This window comes from Pristiophorus japonicus, chromosome 3 (genome assembly GCF_044704955.1).
Source record: "Pristiophorus japonicus isolate sPriJap1 chromosome 3, sPriJap1.hap1, whole genome shotgun sequence".
Taxonomy (NCBI): Eukaryota; Metazoa; Chordata; class Chondrichthyes; family Pristiophoridae; genus Pristiophorus; species Pristiophorus japonicus.
This window is the reverse complement of record NC_091979.1, coordinates 242,001,816-242,017,956: the sequence shown is the minus strand read 5'-3', so window position 1 is coordinate 242,017,956 and position 16,141 is coordinate 242,001,816. Positions and strand designations below refer to the sequence as shown.

The 16,141-nt window shown below is 47.3% G+C and overlaps 1 protein-coding gene across 1 annotated transcript in view; it reads right to left on the bottom strand.

Moving 5' to 3' along the window:
• Positions 1–16,141, bottom strand: part of hpse2 (heparanase 2) — a 570,820-nt gene that overhangs the window by 299,839 nt on the left and 254,840 nt on the right. Inside the window, exon 5 of the mRNA XM_070873950.1 lies at positions 13,551–13,720. Coding sequence (XP_070730051.1) covers positions 13,551–13,720 — 170 coding nt within the window. The remainder of the gene's footprint in view (positions 1–13,550; positions 13,721–16,141) is intronic.

Here is a 16,141-nt window from a genome sequence, read left to right as displayed (position 1 = left end):
ACAGATTATCTGGTCATTATCACGTTGTTGTTTGTGGGAGCTTGCTGTGCACAAATTGGCTGCCGCGTTTCCTACATTACAACAATGACTACACTCCAAAAGTACTTCATTGCCTCTGAAACACTTTGGAACTTCCTGAGACTGTGAAAGGCGATATATAAATGCAATTTTTTTTTCTTTTTTCTTTTTTTCTTGGATACTAATGTGTAATTTCGGAGAGTGTTTTAAGAAGTAGGGGCACTTTACCCAGCTCAAAGCCCCTGGGCTGGGAAATGGGGGACAATCAGGCACACATTCTTGCTTTTCACTATCCCTTTATCAGTTGTTCCTTCATTGTCTCTGGGTCAAAATCCTGGAACTCCCTCCCTAACAGTACTGTGGGAGCACCTTCACCACACGGGACTGTAGCAGTTCAAGAAGGCAGCTCACCACCATATTCTCAAGGGCAATTAGGGATGGGCAATAAATGTCGGTTTTGCCAAAGCCACACACATCCCATGAATGAATAAATAAAAAATTCTTTACATTCGGGTCCTGTGTCCGCAGAGTTTTGTCTCTTATTTTAACCCTAATGGATGATCACTCTGTGATGTTCATGCCCAGTCACTAGTAAGAAGTCTCTCTTTTGATGGAATAGCTTGTTGCAAAATTAGATTTCATTATCTAATTTTAGATAGAGTTAGTGGCCCCTCGTTTTAATAGTCACTAAACGGTTGCGGTAGCATAGTGGTATTGTTACTGGACTAGTAATACTGAGGCTTGGGGGCCAAAATTGCCCCTTCCGATAAGGCCTCTGGCTGCCTGGAATAGGCGGCCATGGGGCGGCGCGGAATGGCCGCCAAGTCTCCGCAGAGGGGCCGCCTTTTTGGAAATTGCCTAAGTTTTGGAGCGGTGTCCGGGATTGCTCCACCCATTTCCTTGCTATGGCGTGTGCGCGCCGAACCCTTACCATCTGGCGGGTCCCCCTCGGGAAATTGCCCCTTTCCCGGTATTGCCCCGCGGGAGTGGCCCCGCCGCCGATCGGTGACCCCGACAGTCAGTACACTCTCTATGGCTGGGCGGCACGGCCGCCCTTAAAGGGGAGGGCGCACTGCCATGGCCACCATGTTATTTTTTTCCCGCCGGCCGACTGCCAGGTTGCGCCGACAATTATGCACACCGGGTTTGGCCGAGCCACCAACAGGCAGCCTGGCAGCCCCCTCGTGGGTGCCAGGCTGCTGGCCCGGCCGAAACCCTCCCTGGTGGCCCAGTTTTTGCCAGTAAAGTAGCTACAGAGCTCACAGCGGCCCTCCCCTTTAACCGAAGGGGAGGGACCATGTGACGTGCCAGCGCGAGGTGGTCATCAGCGCGGCGCTGATGCCTTGCAGAGTTGCTCACTCCGCCCCACCCCCACTTCTGCCCCGCTCCCAATAAAATCCCTGAAGTGCTGAATTTCGACGATTAGGCCGCCCGTGCACTGGGGCGGCCAGAACACATCGAAACCTGTAGGCACACCTCGTTTCCGGCGATGGGCAATTTCAGCCCCCTGAACGAATAATTCGGGAAATTATGTGTTCAAATCCCACCATGGCAGCTGGGGGAATTTAAATTCAGTAAATTAAATAAAAAGCTAGTATCAGTAGTGGTGACTACTGGATTGTCGTAAAAACCCAGCTGGTTCACTTTCCTTTAGGGAAGGAAACATGCCTTCCTTACCCGGTCTGGCCTATACGTGACTCCAGACCCATAGCAATGTGCTTGATTCTTACCTGCCCCTCTGTGGTTCAAGAAGGGGGCTCACCACCACCTTCTCAAGTGCAGTTAGGGATGGGCAATAAATGCCGGCCTTGCCAGCGACGCCCACATCCCGTGAATTATTTTTTTTAAACTCACGATCAAGTCTTGGAATCACTCCTAGGAATAAGTGAGCTTTGGAAAAGCTGCAGATTAGAGATTTTGAAAAGGTAAGGGAAGAATTGAGAAGTGTAGTGTTATAGAGAAGTGATGAAAGAGATTCCTGGACCTGGTGATTTTATACTGTAATTGGATGGAGCATGTATGGGGAACTTTGATATGTGGATATTTAATTGTTGGTCGTATTTTTCTTGAATTTCTACTTGTCTGAGTATGTTTTCAGTTTACTTAGTGTTGCTATTCTGTTTATTTTGCGCATTCCTCAAGTTATATTTGTTTAATTTGCAATGATTCAATGACTCGCACTCCGTGAGCTTAATGTCCGTATGAAGCCAAAACCACTTTAAACCAATCATAAACCTGCTGTGTAAATCAGGAGTGTAAAGACTCCTAAGTGAAGTGGAGTGAGACAGCCTGGAGGAGCTCGGCCATGTATCCGGATTCAGCAAAACCGCTTCCTGCCCACACCATAGCTGTAGCATGAACAGAGCCTGAAAATCAATACCTTCTGAGTGAAAAGGGAGAACTTCCTTTAGAGGAATGGGGCAGAAGAAAGCAGTGAACAGGAAAAGGGCATATGGCCCATCTAGCTCGCCCATTCTATTGGCCGATGACAATCTATCCTAACGCGCACATTACCCGATTCATTTAATCTCCCGAGGGAAAGTTCTGCGCAAGCACTTCTGAATCACCAAATTTGGATCAAGAAGAACTAGATTATGAATCCACTCCATGTCTATACTCTTCAACCCTGGTCTAAATTTGTCCGGACGTGCTTATCTGTGCTGCCAAAATGGCTGCAATGCTCCGTCCTTTGTCTATGATTGGTCCCTTTGGAAGATAAGCCACACCCTGAAGTTTCGCTTGAAGGTGTAACTGGAATCGCCCATCCCAAGGTCTCACTGGCTTTTCAAATTGTAACTCGATCCACTTTGACTTCCTGAAGCGACAGAGGACAGAGTTCCCCATAAGACAGCAAGGGCCCGCCAAAGTGTCTTACCCCAGTTCAAGTACATTCCTCCCCCAGCCAAAGTGCCTTACCCCAGTCCAACTACATCCCTCCCCCAGGCAAAGTGCCTTACCCCAGTCCAAGTACATCCTTCCCCCCCACCATAGATGGGGCAATGTGTGCGGATTGTTAACAGGTTTATTGGGTATGAAGTGAATAGTGACAATGTCGTGACTTCTGGATATCATCCACTCCAACGATGTCCCTTGTAGGGGGTTGCAAGAACGTGATCCGTCTTCCCTGAGTTCCCTCTCTCCCTTCGACCTCCTCCCACCTGTGTCTCTCCGCCCCAACTCGTGTCTCTCTCTTTCTCTCTCCAGCCTCTCTCTCTCTCCCCAGCTTCTCTCTCTACCCCCAGCCTCTCTCACTCTCCCCCCACCCCCCAGTCTCTCTCTTCCCCGGCTTCTCTCTCTCCCCAAGCCTTGCTCACTCTCCCCCCAGCCTCTCTCTCTCCTCCAGCCTCTCTCTCTCCCCCCAGCCTCTCTCACTCTCCCCCAGCCTCTCTCACTCTCCCCCAGCCTCTCTCACTCTCCCCCAGCCTCTCTCACTCTCTCCCTCAGCCTATCTCACTCTCTCCCTCCAGCCTCTCTCACTCTCCCCCAGCCTCTCTCACTCTCCTCCCAGCCTCTTTCTCTCTCTCTCCCCCAGCCTCTCACTCTCCCCCCAGCCTCTCTCACTCTCCCCCCAGCCTCTCTCACTCTCCCCTCACCCCCAGCCTCTCTCACTCTCCCCCAGCCTCTCCCTCCCCAGCCTCTCTCTCTCCCCCAGTCTCTCTCACTCTCCCCCAGTCTCTCTCTCTCTCTCCCCAACCTCTCGCTCACTCTCCCCCAGCCTCTCGCTCTCCTCCAGCCTCTCTCACTCTCCCCTAGCCTCCCTCACTCTCACCAGCCTCTCTCACTCTCTCTCCCCAGCCTCTCTCTCTCTCGCTCTCTCCCCAGCCTCTCTCTCTCCCCAGCCTCTCTCTCTCTCTCTCCCAGCCTCTCTCTCTCTATCTGCCCAGCCTCTCTCTCCCCCTCAGCCTCTCACTCTCTCCCCCCAGCCTCTCTCATTCTCTCCCCCCAGCCTCTCTCTCTCCCTCAGCCTCCCTCTCGCTCTCCCCCAGCCTCTCTCTCTCTCTCCCCCAGCCTCTCTCACTCTCTCCCCCACGCCTCCCTAAGCCCACCGGGGCGGGGGGAGAGTCGGAACCTCAGGTCCTGCTTCTCGGCATGACGTGGATGGAAAGATTCGGGCTGGGGGGAGTGGGGCAAAGCTTGACGGGGAGGGGCTTGTCGCATGTCTGTCAAAAAAAGTGCAGTTCAAATAGTTACATCGAATCCTTCCAGTCAGCAATCGCTCATGCACCACCGGCACAGGAACCATTGTTGGTAAAATCGGTCTTTGCTAGAACGTAAAAGATTTACGAGATTTATGGTTCCAGGGATGAGGGACTTCAGTTACTTGGATAGACTGGAGAAGTTGGGGTTGTTCTCCTTGGAGCAGGGAAGGTTGAGAGGAGGTTTGATGGAGGTGTTCAAAATCATGAGGGGTCTGGACAGAGTAGAGAAACTGTTCCCATTGGCGGAAGGGTCAAGAACCAGAGGGCACAGATTTAAAGTGATTGGTTAAAGAACCAAAGGCGACATGAGGAAAAACATTTTTACGCAGCGAGTGGTTAGGATCTGGAATGCACGGCCTGAGAGGGTGGTGGAGGCAGACTCAATCGTGGCTTTCAAAAGGGAGTTGGATAAGTACCTGAAGGAAAATTATTTTGCAGGGCTACGGGGAATGGGCGGGGGGGCGTGGGAGTAGTTGAAGTGCTCTTGCAGAGAGCCGGCATGGGTTCGACGGGCCAAATGGCCTCCCTCTGTGCTATAACCATTCTATGATTCTATGAAAATGGTAAAAGTGAATCGGCCACCCAGTTTACAACGTTGAAATCGGTGGAATATCAATTAGCAGAGTTTAAAATGGGCTGTCGATTCGCTATGACCCATTTTACACTACCACTGACAACCACTCCCATTGTGCCTCATGGAATGTTTGATCATCTCAAGTCTATATGTATGCAACAGGCTGGATTCCCTCAGCCTACACCTGCATGGCTAACTGTCTATATGAGCAGATCTTTAACACTGTAGGCTAAATAATGATCATTTGATTGTCATGAAGGAAGGATTCTTCATAACTTTTCTTTTACTGTAGAAAGACTCCTCAATCTGTCCTCGAAGCTTATCAAAAACTCATGAAACTTGAGGTTAAATTTTATGCGTGACTGTCGCAGTGTTTCCAGGATTCACTTTATAATCCGATGACGCCAATATATGACTGTACCAGTCGCAACAAGCAGTAAAAAATCCTGTCCACAAAGAAACTAATCAATGGTCTGAAACAAAACTGTGGCGGGTGATAGAGAAAGAGAGAAAGACTTGCATTTATATAGCGCCGTTCACGACCACCAAATGTCTCAAAGCGCTTTACAGCCATTGAAGTACTTTTTTTTTGAGTGTAGTCACTGTTGTAATGTGGGAAACGCGGCAGCCAATTTGTGCACAGCTAGCTCCTACAAACAGCAATGTGATAATGACCAGGTAATCTGTTTTCGTTATGTTGATTGAGGGATAAATATTGGCTGGGACACCGGGGATAACTCCCCTGCTCTTCTTCGAAATAGTGCCGTGGGATATTTTACACCTGAGAGGGCAGACGGAGCCTCGGGTTTAACATCTCATCCGAAAGACAGCAACTCCGACAGTGCAGCGCTCCCTCAGTAGTGCACTGGAGCGTCAGCTTAAATTTATGTGCTCAAGTCCCTGCAGTGGCACTTGAACCCACAACCTTCTGACTCAGGCGAGGGTGCTACCCACTGAGCCACAGCTGACACGGTCAGGAGGAGGAGGGGGCGAGAATGGTGATGGGCGGGAGGGGGTGGTGGTGGGGGGGGAATCACCAGTATTGTGAAGGTTAGAACAAGGTGAGAGAGGGACTGCTTTCCCTGGGTGTATTAGATCACCATGGCACAGTGCAGCAAGGAAAACCAGAAAGGGAGGATCGCAGGTTGGGAAAAAGAATGTGCCTGATTCTCTGTTCAATGGACAGAAAATCAAACGGGCTCCCTTATGTGCCTGCACTCCTTCCCACCCAATTTTCCTCTATATGTTGCATCAATGTGGTCCTATACATTAGCGATAGCAGAAAAATACACCCCAAAATCTCCCAAGATAAAAGTAAACAGGATATTAAGAACAATCCTTGTTTCTCTCTCTTAATATTTGGATATAAAGCCTGCTGTGGTAAAATAAAACCAATTTGAGATTTGAAATCGATTTAATCTGATGCCAATCTTACCACAAGAGCAATGAGAGCTCCTTTCTCCTTTCTAACTCTAATTGTAGAATACCATGGCGATTCCACCCCTCTCCATCCCCCTGCATCCCCCCACCTCGGGTTTGTGCGTACCAGGAATATACCTGATGTCGAATGTCACATATTGCATTTAAAAAAATGACCGACAACCAAAAACTTTCTGCCATGACGTAAAGGGATTCGGGTTGTCAATGTTCGCTGCTGGGAGAAAAAGCTAAATGTGCAAAAGCATCCTTCAAGAACTCTGTGTTGACTACTCGAGTGACATTAATTGAATCATGTTGCTGAGCTCTGTACTCCATCTGAATAATTTCTGCTCGATGACAGTTATCTGCACTCACTATTTAAATGCAAATATATTCCAAAGATGATCGAACACATTTTGATTGCCGAAAATGTAATTGCAACTAGCAAAATGATGTGTGTCTGCCCTGATGGGCGGGTAGATGGGAGTTAGGATACAGTTCAGCCGTGATCTCATTGAATGGTGGAACAGGCTCGAGAGGCTGAATGGCCTCCTCCTATTCCTATGTTCCTATGATAGTGCTTAGGTTCCAAGCAGTGTTTCCTTAAGAGTTGTACACAGCCTCAGTGGTCGTAGGTTCAAGTCCCGCTCCAGGGACTTGAGCACATAAATCCATGCTGACACTCCAGTGCAGTGCTGAGGGAGTGCTGCACTGTCGGAGGTGCTGTCTTTTGGATGAGACGTTAAATGGAGGCATCGTCTGCTCTCTCAGGTGGATGGAAAAGATCCCAAGGCACTATTTCAAAGAAAAGCAGGGGCGTTATCCCCGGTGTCCTGGGGGCAATTTTTATCCCTCAATCAACATAACAAAAAATAAATTATCTGGTCATTATCACGTTGCAGTTTGTGGAAGCTTGCTGTGCACAAATTGGCTGCCGCGTTTCCTACATTACAACAGTGACTACACTCCAAAAGTCCTTCATTGGCTGTAAAGCACTTTGGGACGTTCGGTGCTCGTGAAAGGCGCTATATAAATGTAAGTCTTTCTTTTCTTTCTTTCAGTGTTCGCACAACTGGTTTTGCCGAGTAACAGAAAGAGCGTCAGGAGTACACAGTCTAAAGGTCTTCATTTATTTAGACTCTCTTGCACAGCAAAGCTCAGTATGTTGGAATGAACGGACCACACTGAAGGAAGTTTGTAGTTTTCCAGGAGCTGATGCAACTCAAACTCCCAGGAACCTTCCATTTTCCACTGATGCCTCACGATCGGAGCATAAATAAAATAATCCCTCTTCAAAATGCTTTGCTTCGTCCTGAGCATTAGTCATTGTTAACCCAGTGAGTGTTTTTTTAATCCCCGTTCAGCGATGACCTTTCAGAGAGGCCTGGGAGGGTTCGCGATGTGATGTCTCCGTCAGTCTAGTCTGCTATGTCACTCTGTCAAGTCTAACTGAGACCCACAACAGATGTAATGTCTCACCAGTTGGTGGAGCATTAAACCAGAACGATCACGAGTTTGCCATTAAACTTGATGTCACTTGAACATCGGGGCATAAAATCAAAATAACAGACTGCTCCGCTTTGATCAAATATCCATGTTTGCCTGTGTGGGTCAACAGGAATGGGCCTATACTCTCTGGAGTTGAGAAGAATGAGAGGTGATCTCATTGAAACATACAAGATTCTGAAGGGGATTGACAGGGTAGATGCTGAGAGGTTGTTTCCTCTGGCTGGAGAGTCTAGAACTAGGGGGCACAGTCTCAGGATAAGGGGTCGACCATTTAGGACTGAGATGAGGAGGAATTTCGTCACTCAGAGGGTGGTGAATCTTTGGAATTCTCTGCCCCAGAGGGTGTGGATGCTGAGTCTCTGAGTATATTCAAGGCTGAGATAGATATTTGGAGTCTAGGGGAATAAAGGGATATGGAGATCGCGTGGAAAAGTGGAGTTGAGGTCGATGATCAGCCATGATCTTATTGAATGGCAGATCAGACTCGAGGGGCTGTATGGCCTACTCCTGCTCCTAAGTCAAATGTTCTTATAATTCGTATCAACCCTGCAAGCACTAGCCTATAACAACCAGGCCAAGGCAGCATTATGCTGTTGTCACTGAGCTCTGCAATGGTCCAGTCTATTTCCATCATTTGTTTCTCTGTATTTTTATATTTTCTCCTGTAGCCTCTTGAAGCTTTTTCCACTGTGATGGTGAATCATAATGGCCCCAATTGTGAGATTTCAAATTACGCACCTGTGAGTATGCTCACAGGTTTGTAGAGCTGTTGATCGAGTGGTGGCTGTCCTTCGGGAGCCACTGCTCAGGAAACCGTACCTCCACGAGCGCGGTTTTAGGTGGCAGGCGGACGAGAGGCCTGTGTTTGGCAAGGTGACCAGGGTCAGGGACCTGCTCGATGGAGAAGGAGCAGCCTGTCCTGGGCCGATGTCCGGCGCACGGCCAATGCCATCGAGTCGCTAAAAACGGCTCTGGGCCCTGACTCCATTAGGTGTGTCGAGGAGGCTCAAGCACGTGGGTCCGATCCCATCCGAACTGACCCCCATCCGGACGGGATTCCTCATCGGCGCCAAGCCCCAAAACCTCCCTCGGGTGCCGGCGCCTCACAACTTGAGCCTCCTCCGGGAAATCCCCTCCATGCTTTGCGAAGGGGATTCCTGTAAGGGCTGCTCTTGCACACTCTCCACGTTGCCATCTTCGTCTTCCGTCCGGATATGCCATGGCGCACCATCTTGCTATCGATGGAGGAGGCGGGGGTCCCCAATGGAGTGCTCTCTATTTTATTTATTGGGGAGTTGGCCTGGAGGGTGTTGCAAGGGGCAGTCCCGTGCAATACGTTTTAAGTCGGTTGATGGACTCCAAGGCCGTCGGCAATTTCTGCGGTCTGGTGGAGTCCGTGTTCCACATGTATGTGCAATGTGTGAGGTTGCAGCCCCTCTTCCATTATTTGAATTTTTATTCGATTTTTGGCTGCACTTCAGTACCACGCTCCGAATCTTTGGGCACCTGGTGCGGAGGGGAGCGGGCAGGTCGGAGGGTCTCCTTGTAGGACTGCTCCTGGTGTCCTACAAGGAGGGGATCATTCAACCCGACTACCTGCCTCTCTTCCATGGCTACATTGGCACCACGGTGTCCCTGGAGATGGAGCACGCGGTGTCCACCGGTACGCTTTCCATGAGAGATGGGCACCAGAGGGACTGGAATGTATCATTTCAACAGGAAATAAAATTTTAATTTAATTTGATTGTCAAGGTTCCCTGTAATGTTTGTCAGTTAATTTGTTGGTTTTTGTGCCCTTACAAAGGGGGCACTTGTATAAACGTTCTACCAAAATAATTGCAGAGCTGTTCAGTTGGAAGTGACTTAGCCAGTCACATGATGTTCACAAGACTCAATAAAACCCCAGCCAGTTGGGTTCGGGGGATCCACGATGAGGCAGGTGGTTGTGAGCCTGGTGGATGAACTGGTAATGTGAAATGTGATTGTTAAGCCTTTGCTAATAAACCAACTAGTTCTTAATGGCAATGTGTGGCTATGAATTCTTAAGCAAAGAACCCATGAAGCATACATAGAAACATATAAAATAGGTGCAGGAGCAGGCCATTCGACCCTTCGAGCCTGCACCACCATTCAATATGATCATGGCTGATCATGCACTTCAGTACCCCACTCCTGCCTTCTCTCCATACCCCCTGATCCCTTTAGCCGTAAGGGCCACATCTAACTCCCTTTTGAATATATCCAACGAACTGGACTCAACAACTTTCTGTGCTAGAGAATTCCACAGGTTCACCACTCTCTGGGTGAAAAAGTTTCTCCTCATCTTGGTCCGAGATGGCTTACCCCTTATCCTTAGACTGTGACCCCTGATTCTGGACTTCCCCAACATCGAGAACATTCTTCCTACATCTAACCTGTCCAATCCCGTCAGAATTTTATATGCTTCTATGAGATCCCCTCTCATTCTTCTAAATTCCAGTGAATATAAGCCGAGTCGATCCAGTCTTTCTTCATATGTCAGGCCTGCCATCCCGAGAATCAGTCTGCTGAACCTGAGCTGCACTCCCTCAATAGCAAGAATGTCCTTCCTCAGATTAGGAGACCAAAACTGCACACAATACTCAAGGTGTGGTCTCACCAAGGCCATGTACAACTGCAGCAAGACCTCCCTGCTCCTATACTCAAATCCTCTCGCTATGAAGGCCAGCATGCCATTTGCTTTCTTCACCGCCTGCTGTACCTGCATGCCTACTTTCAATGACTGATGTACCATGACACCCAGGTCTCGTTGCACCTCCCCTTTTACTAATCTGTCACCATTCAGATAATAATCTGCCTTCCTGTTTTTGCCCCCAAAGAGGATAACCTCACACTTATCCACATTATAGTGCATCTGCTATGCATTTGCCCACTCACCTAACCTATCCAAGTTGCCCTGCAGCCTCTTAGCTTCCTCCTTACACTAAGCGAATACCTTACAGCATGTACTGCACTTTCACGCAGAGACACAGAGGATCTCCAGCCAGTGACTTTAGCAGCAAAAGCTTGGGTGACCAACCCTCCAGGATTCTACTGGAGTCCCTAGGAATTGAAGATCGATCTCCAGGACACGGCCACCAGCAACAGCCGGGAGTAAAATCATCAGGGCATTAAAAAAATTATGTTTTTTTTCTCATTGTCTTTGAACACTTTTGCTTATTTGGCAGGAGCGTGGGAGGTGGCACGTCATATAATGAAACCTCCAGAAATACATCCAACCAGAGTGGGGTACCTTAACTAGAACTTGTCTCGTTTTCTAGAATAATAATAATGATGACTTGCATTTATATAGCACCTTTAACGTAGTAAAATGTCCCAAGGCGCTTCACAGGAGTATTATGAGACAAAAAATTTGACACCGAGCCACATAAGGAGAAATTAGGGCGGATGATCAAAAGCTTGGTCAAAGAGATAGGTTTTAAGGAGCGTCTTGAAGGAGAAAAGAGAGGTAGAGAGGCAGAGAGGTTTAGGCAGGGAATTCCAGAGCTTGGGGCCTAGGCAGCTGAAGGCACTGCCACCAGTGGTTAAACGATTATAATCAGGGATGCTCAAGAGGGCAGAATCAGAGGAGCGCAGACATCTCGGGGTGAGGGGGGTTGTGGGGCTGGAGGAGATTACAGAGATAGGGAGGGGCAAGGGCCATGGAGTGATTTGAAAACAAGGATGAGAGTTTTGAAATGGAGGCGTTGCTTAACCGGTAGCCAATGTAGGTCAGCAAGCATAGGGGTGATGGGTGAGTGGGACTTGGTGCGAGTTAGGACATGGGCTGCCGAATTTTGGATCACATCAAGTTTACCTAGGATAGAATGTGGGTGGCCAGCCAGAAGTGCGTTGGAGTAGTCAAATCTGGAGGTAACAAAGGCATGGATGAGGCATAAATAGCTAAAACTGCACTATTAGGGATTATAAAAGCAGGTGTGGACTGGACATACGGGAAATAGGATATTTCCCGAGACTGCTGTGAACGGTTCCACAGAGCTGTATATAAGCTCTTATAAGCAAAGATTCTTCTCAGGTTAAAGAGGTTTCTCCTGTATTCCCCATTGGATTTATGAGTGTCGACCTTATATTTATGGCCCCTAATTTTGGAATCCCCACAAGTGGAAACATCTTCTCTACGTCTACTCTATCAAACCCCTTCACAATCTTAAAGACCTCGATCAGTTCACCCCTCGGCCTTCCCTTTTCTAGCGGAAAGGCCCCAGCCGTTCAGTCTTTCCTGGTAGTTATAACCTCTCAGTTCTGGTATCATCCTTGTAAATCTTTCCTGCCCCTTCTCCAGTGCCTCTATGTCCTTTTTTTTTGTAATACGTGGCTAAAGAGGAAGGAAAATGATTTGCAAAGGCTATGGGGAAAGGGCGGAGGGAGTGGCACTGGCTGAGGGGCTCCTGCAGAGAGCCTGCATGGGCTCGACGGGCCGAATGGCCTCTTTCTGTGCTGTAGCCATTCTATGATTCTTTAACCATTCTAACTTACTCTTAGTGCATTGCGAGTGCAAAAACCAGGAGACCCAGGGCTGCCATGTCACTGGCCTTCATTACCATATATTGTATTGACCCGGCTCGGGACTCGGTGGGTAGATCATAGAAACAAAACAAGTTGATTCTGGAACCGGGGTGGGGATTAAGTTTGTGATGAAAAACTGGCTTCCGTCCCAGTTTGCTGCCCAGCCTGTTGGTCAGTCGACGATATGTTGACCTCTCTGTCTCTTTTCAGGTGGCTGGAGGCTGGTTATAAATATTGGCAATCGTGCCCCGTTTTGGAAGCACTTAGATTGGTGTCTCTCAACCAACACATTCTCAATTTTAGATGTGACTGATTCGATTGTTCTTGTGGCTGGTTCTCATTGAAGTTACTGCTGATCTCTGGAGTTCTGGAGCATTTCCCAGCGTTTTATCCAGCCTCATACATCTTAGTCAGTCATTTATTACTGAATGGTTTGCTTTGGTTAAGAGTTTTCTCCTGAGGCACATGTAAAGGCTTCCTTTACTTGTCTTTCAAGACTCATAAACAAGCCATCAACAGACATGTCAACACCGTGACTACCAGCCAATAAATGGAAAAAGTCGCATTAAGCTATAGGAATGCATTATATGCTGGGAGGCATAGGAATTCATACCAAAACTGACTACTGCAAAATTGGCAGGCCTGATAGTGGAGTTAAAATACCCCGAGTGTCCAATTTAACTTTGTCAGTCAACACCCTGACTACAGGTGGAGGCGGCAGATTCAATCGTGGCTTTCAAAAGGGAATTAAATAAGTGCCTGAAGAAAAATATTTGTAGGGCTACGGGGAAAGGGCGGGGTGAGTGAGACGAGCTGAGGTGCTCTTGCAGAGAGCCGGCACGGGCTCAACAGGCCGAATGGCCTCCTTCTGTGCTGTAACCATTCTGTGATTCCATGTGTCCCAGCCAATATTTATCCCTCAATCAACATCACTAAAACAGATTATCTGGTCATTATCACATTGCTGTTTGTGGGAGCTTGCTGTGCGCAAATTGGCTGCCGCTTTTCCTACATTACAACAGTGACTGCACTTCAAAAAGTACTTCATTGACTGTAAAGTGCTTTGGGGCTTTGTGAAAGATGTTATATTAATGCAAGTTATTTACAACAACAACAACTTGTTTTTATATAGAGCCTTTAACGTAGTGAAACATCCCAAGGCAATTCTGTCACACTTGATGTCACATGGTGCTAATGACACTGATCAACATGCTCAGGCAGGTTCGGGGAATGTGAGGGGGGGGGTGGAAATAGACCTCACTGACTGGATGGCAATGCTCACTTACCGTTTCCAAGCTCCCAGGATATGTTATATTTCTTGCCGGCGCAGTACTTGAGGAGACTCAGGCCGCTGGAACCGTTCCAGGAGTTGTCCGGATTCCGCAGCAGGGCGTTCAAGCCGAAGATCAGGTGCAAGCCGGAACACTCGGCAAAGTTGTACAGTTTGTCTAGAGACCTGGCTGGGTAAAAACGAGCTACAGTTGAAATCTGTCCGTAAACCTCAGAGAAAATAGCCGACCGGCAGTGCAAATTTCCGCTGGGTGGGTGGGGGGTGGGAGGAGGTTCCCAATCGTTCCACCGCAACTTTGGCGGAAGGTCCCGCGGGAACCCCAAAGAACATAGGAACAGGAGGCCCCTAGAGCCTGATCTGCCATTCAATGAGACCATGGCTGATCTGCGACCTCTGTATATATGCCCGCCTTTGCCCCATTTCCCTAATATAGTTGGTTAACAAAAATCTATCAATTTCAGATTTTAAATTAACAATTGATCTAGCATCAATTGCCGTTTGCGGAAGAGAGTTCCAAACTTCTACCATGCTTTGTGTGTAGAAGTGTTGTGGTGGCTGGTGTGCAACGGCCACCACACATTAAAAAAATCCACACCCAGGCACCTTCCACCCTTCAAGATGTAGTTTGGGATCCAGAATATTAGGTCCTTCATTGAAACACCTGTAAACTCATAGCTTTTTGGTGTGGAAGCAAGTCATCCTCGTTTCGAGGGACTGTCTATGATGATGATGTTTCCTAACTTCACTCCTAAAAGGTCTGGCTCTAATTTTTAGACTCTGTCCCCTAGTCTGTGACTCCCCAACCAGTGGAAATAGTTTCTCTCTATCTACCCGATCTGTGCACCTTAATATCTTGAAAACTTCCATCAAATGCCTGAGCGGCATTTATGCCGTTTCAACAGAGTTTCTGCGGACCCTCTACCAAAGTTACGATGGACGATTGGGAGAACCCTGCGGAAATTCAACCCCAACATGTAAAGTACACTGTAGAGCAAAACCAGTTTATTTGGAAAAATGTGTTCACAATAATAGAATAGTTACCCTCACCCCCCCAAAAAAGAGCTTCCATGGCACTTACATAGACTGGACTCAACTGATTAGATAACAGATAACATTGATGGAAATAGGATTTGCAAAATCAATTCCACTAACATTTTGATTTAATATAGGGGAGTAAAGGAAGAAGGGGACGTATTGGGTTAGTACACCAGGGTAAATTCCCTGGTCCATTAGGCCGATGGTGCCAGCGTAGAAAAGACACTTAGGGACTGGAAATCAAACCAAGATCGGCCAACGTGGTCATGACAACAAAGAGTCACAGCTTCATTCAAATATTAATCATAGAATAATAGAATCATGGAATGGTTACAGCACAGAAGGCCATTCAGCCCGTTGAGCCCGTGTCGACTCCCAGCTAGTCCCACTCCCCCGTCCTTTCCCTGTAGCCCTGCAATTTTTTTTACCTTCAGATATTTATCCAATTCCCCTTTGAAAGATAAAACTGAGTTTGCTTCCACCACCCTTTCAGGCAGTGCATTCCAGATCATAACCACTTCCTCATGTCGCCTTTGATTCTTTTGCTAATCACCTTAAATCTGTGTCCTCTGGTTCTTGACCCTTCCGCCAATAGAATAGTTTCTCTCTATCTACCCTGTCCAGACACCTCATGATTTTGAACACCTCTATCAGATCTCATCTCAATCTTCTATGCTCTCTAAGTTCTATCAATGTAACTGAAGTCCCTTATTCCTGGAATCATTCTCTTAAATCTTTTCTGCACCTTCTCTCAGGTCTTCACATCCTTCTTATCATGTGGTGCTCAGAATTGGACACAATACTCCAGTTGGGGCCGAATCAGTGTTTTATACAGGTTCATCATAATTTCCACATTTTTGTACTCTATGCCTCTATTTGTGAAGCCCAGGATCCCGTAAGCTTTTTTAACTGCTTTCTCAACCTGCTCTGCCACCTTTAACGATTTGTGCACATATACCGCTAGGTCTCTCTGTTCATGCGCTCCCTTTAGGATTGTACCATTTAGTTTATATGTCCTCTCATTCTTTCTACCAAAGTGCATTACTTCACACTCTTCTGCCTTAAATTTCATCTGTCACATGTCCGCCCATTCCACCAGCTTGCCTATGTCTTCCTGAAGTCTATTATTTAAATGATGTCAAGCACACTTTCCCATCTACTAAAAATGGGATTGGACTGAGTGCTCCTGTCGAACAGCTGGATGAATGGTGGAGTTATTAATGGCTCTGAGTCTTTTTTGTCCAATTTTGCAGTACATTTTTAGTTTTATCATTATTTTTGGTTGGTTTTATAATGATGTTTTTTTCATTTTCATTTATCTTAACAATAGGCAAGGTTTATGTGGAATCTAAAAAAGAAAGATATAGCAGCTTTCACAACCTCAGGACATCAGAGCTTTACAGTTAATTAAATACTTTTGAAGTACAATCATTATGGTAATATAGGAAACACAGAAGCAAATTTGTACACAGCTAATCTGTTTCAATGATATTGAGTAAGGGATAATGCGAGGGAGAACTCCTCTTTGAAATCGTGCCATGGGATCTTTTA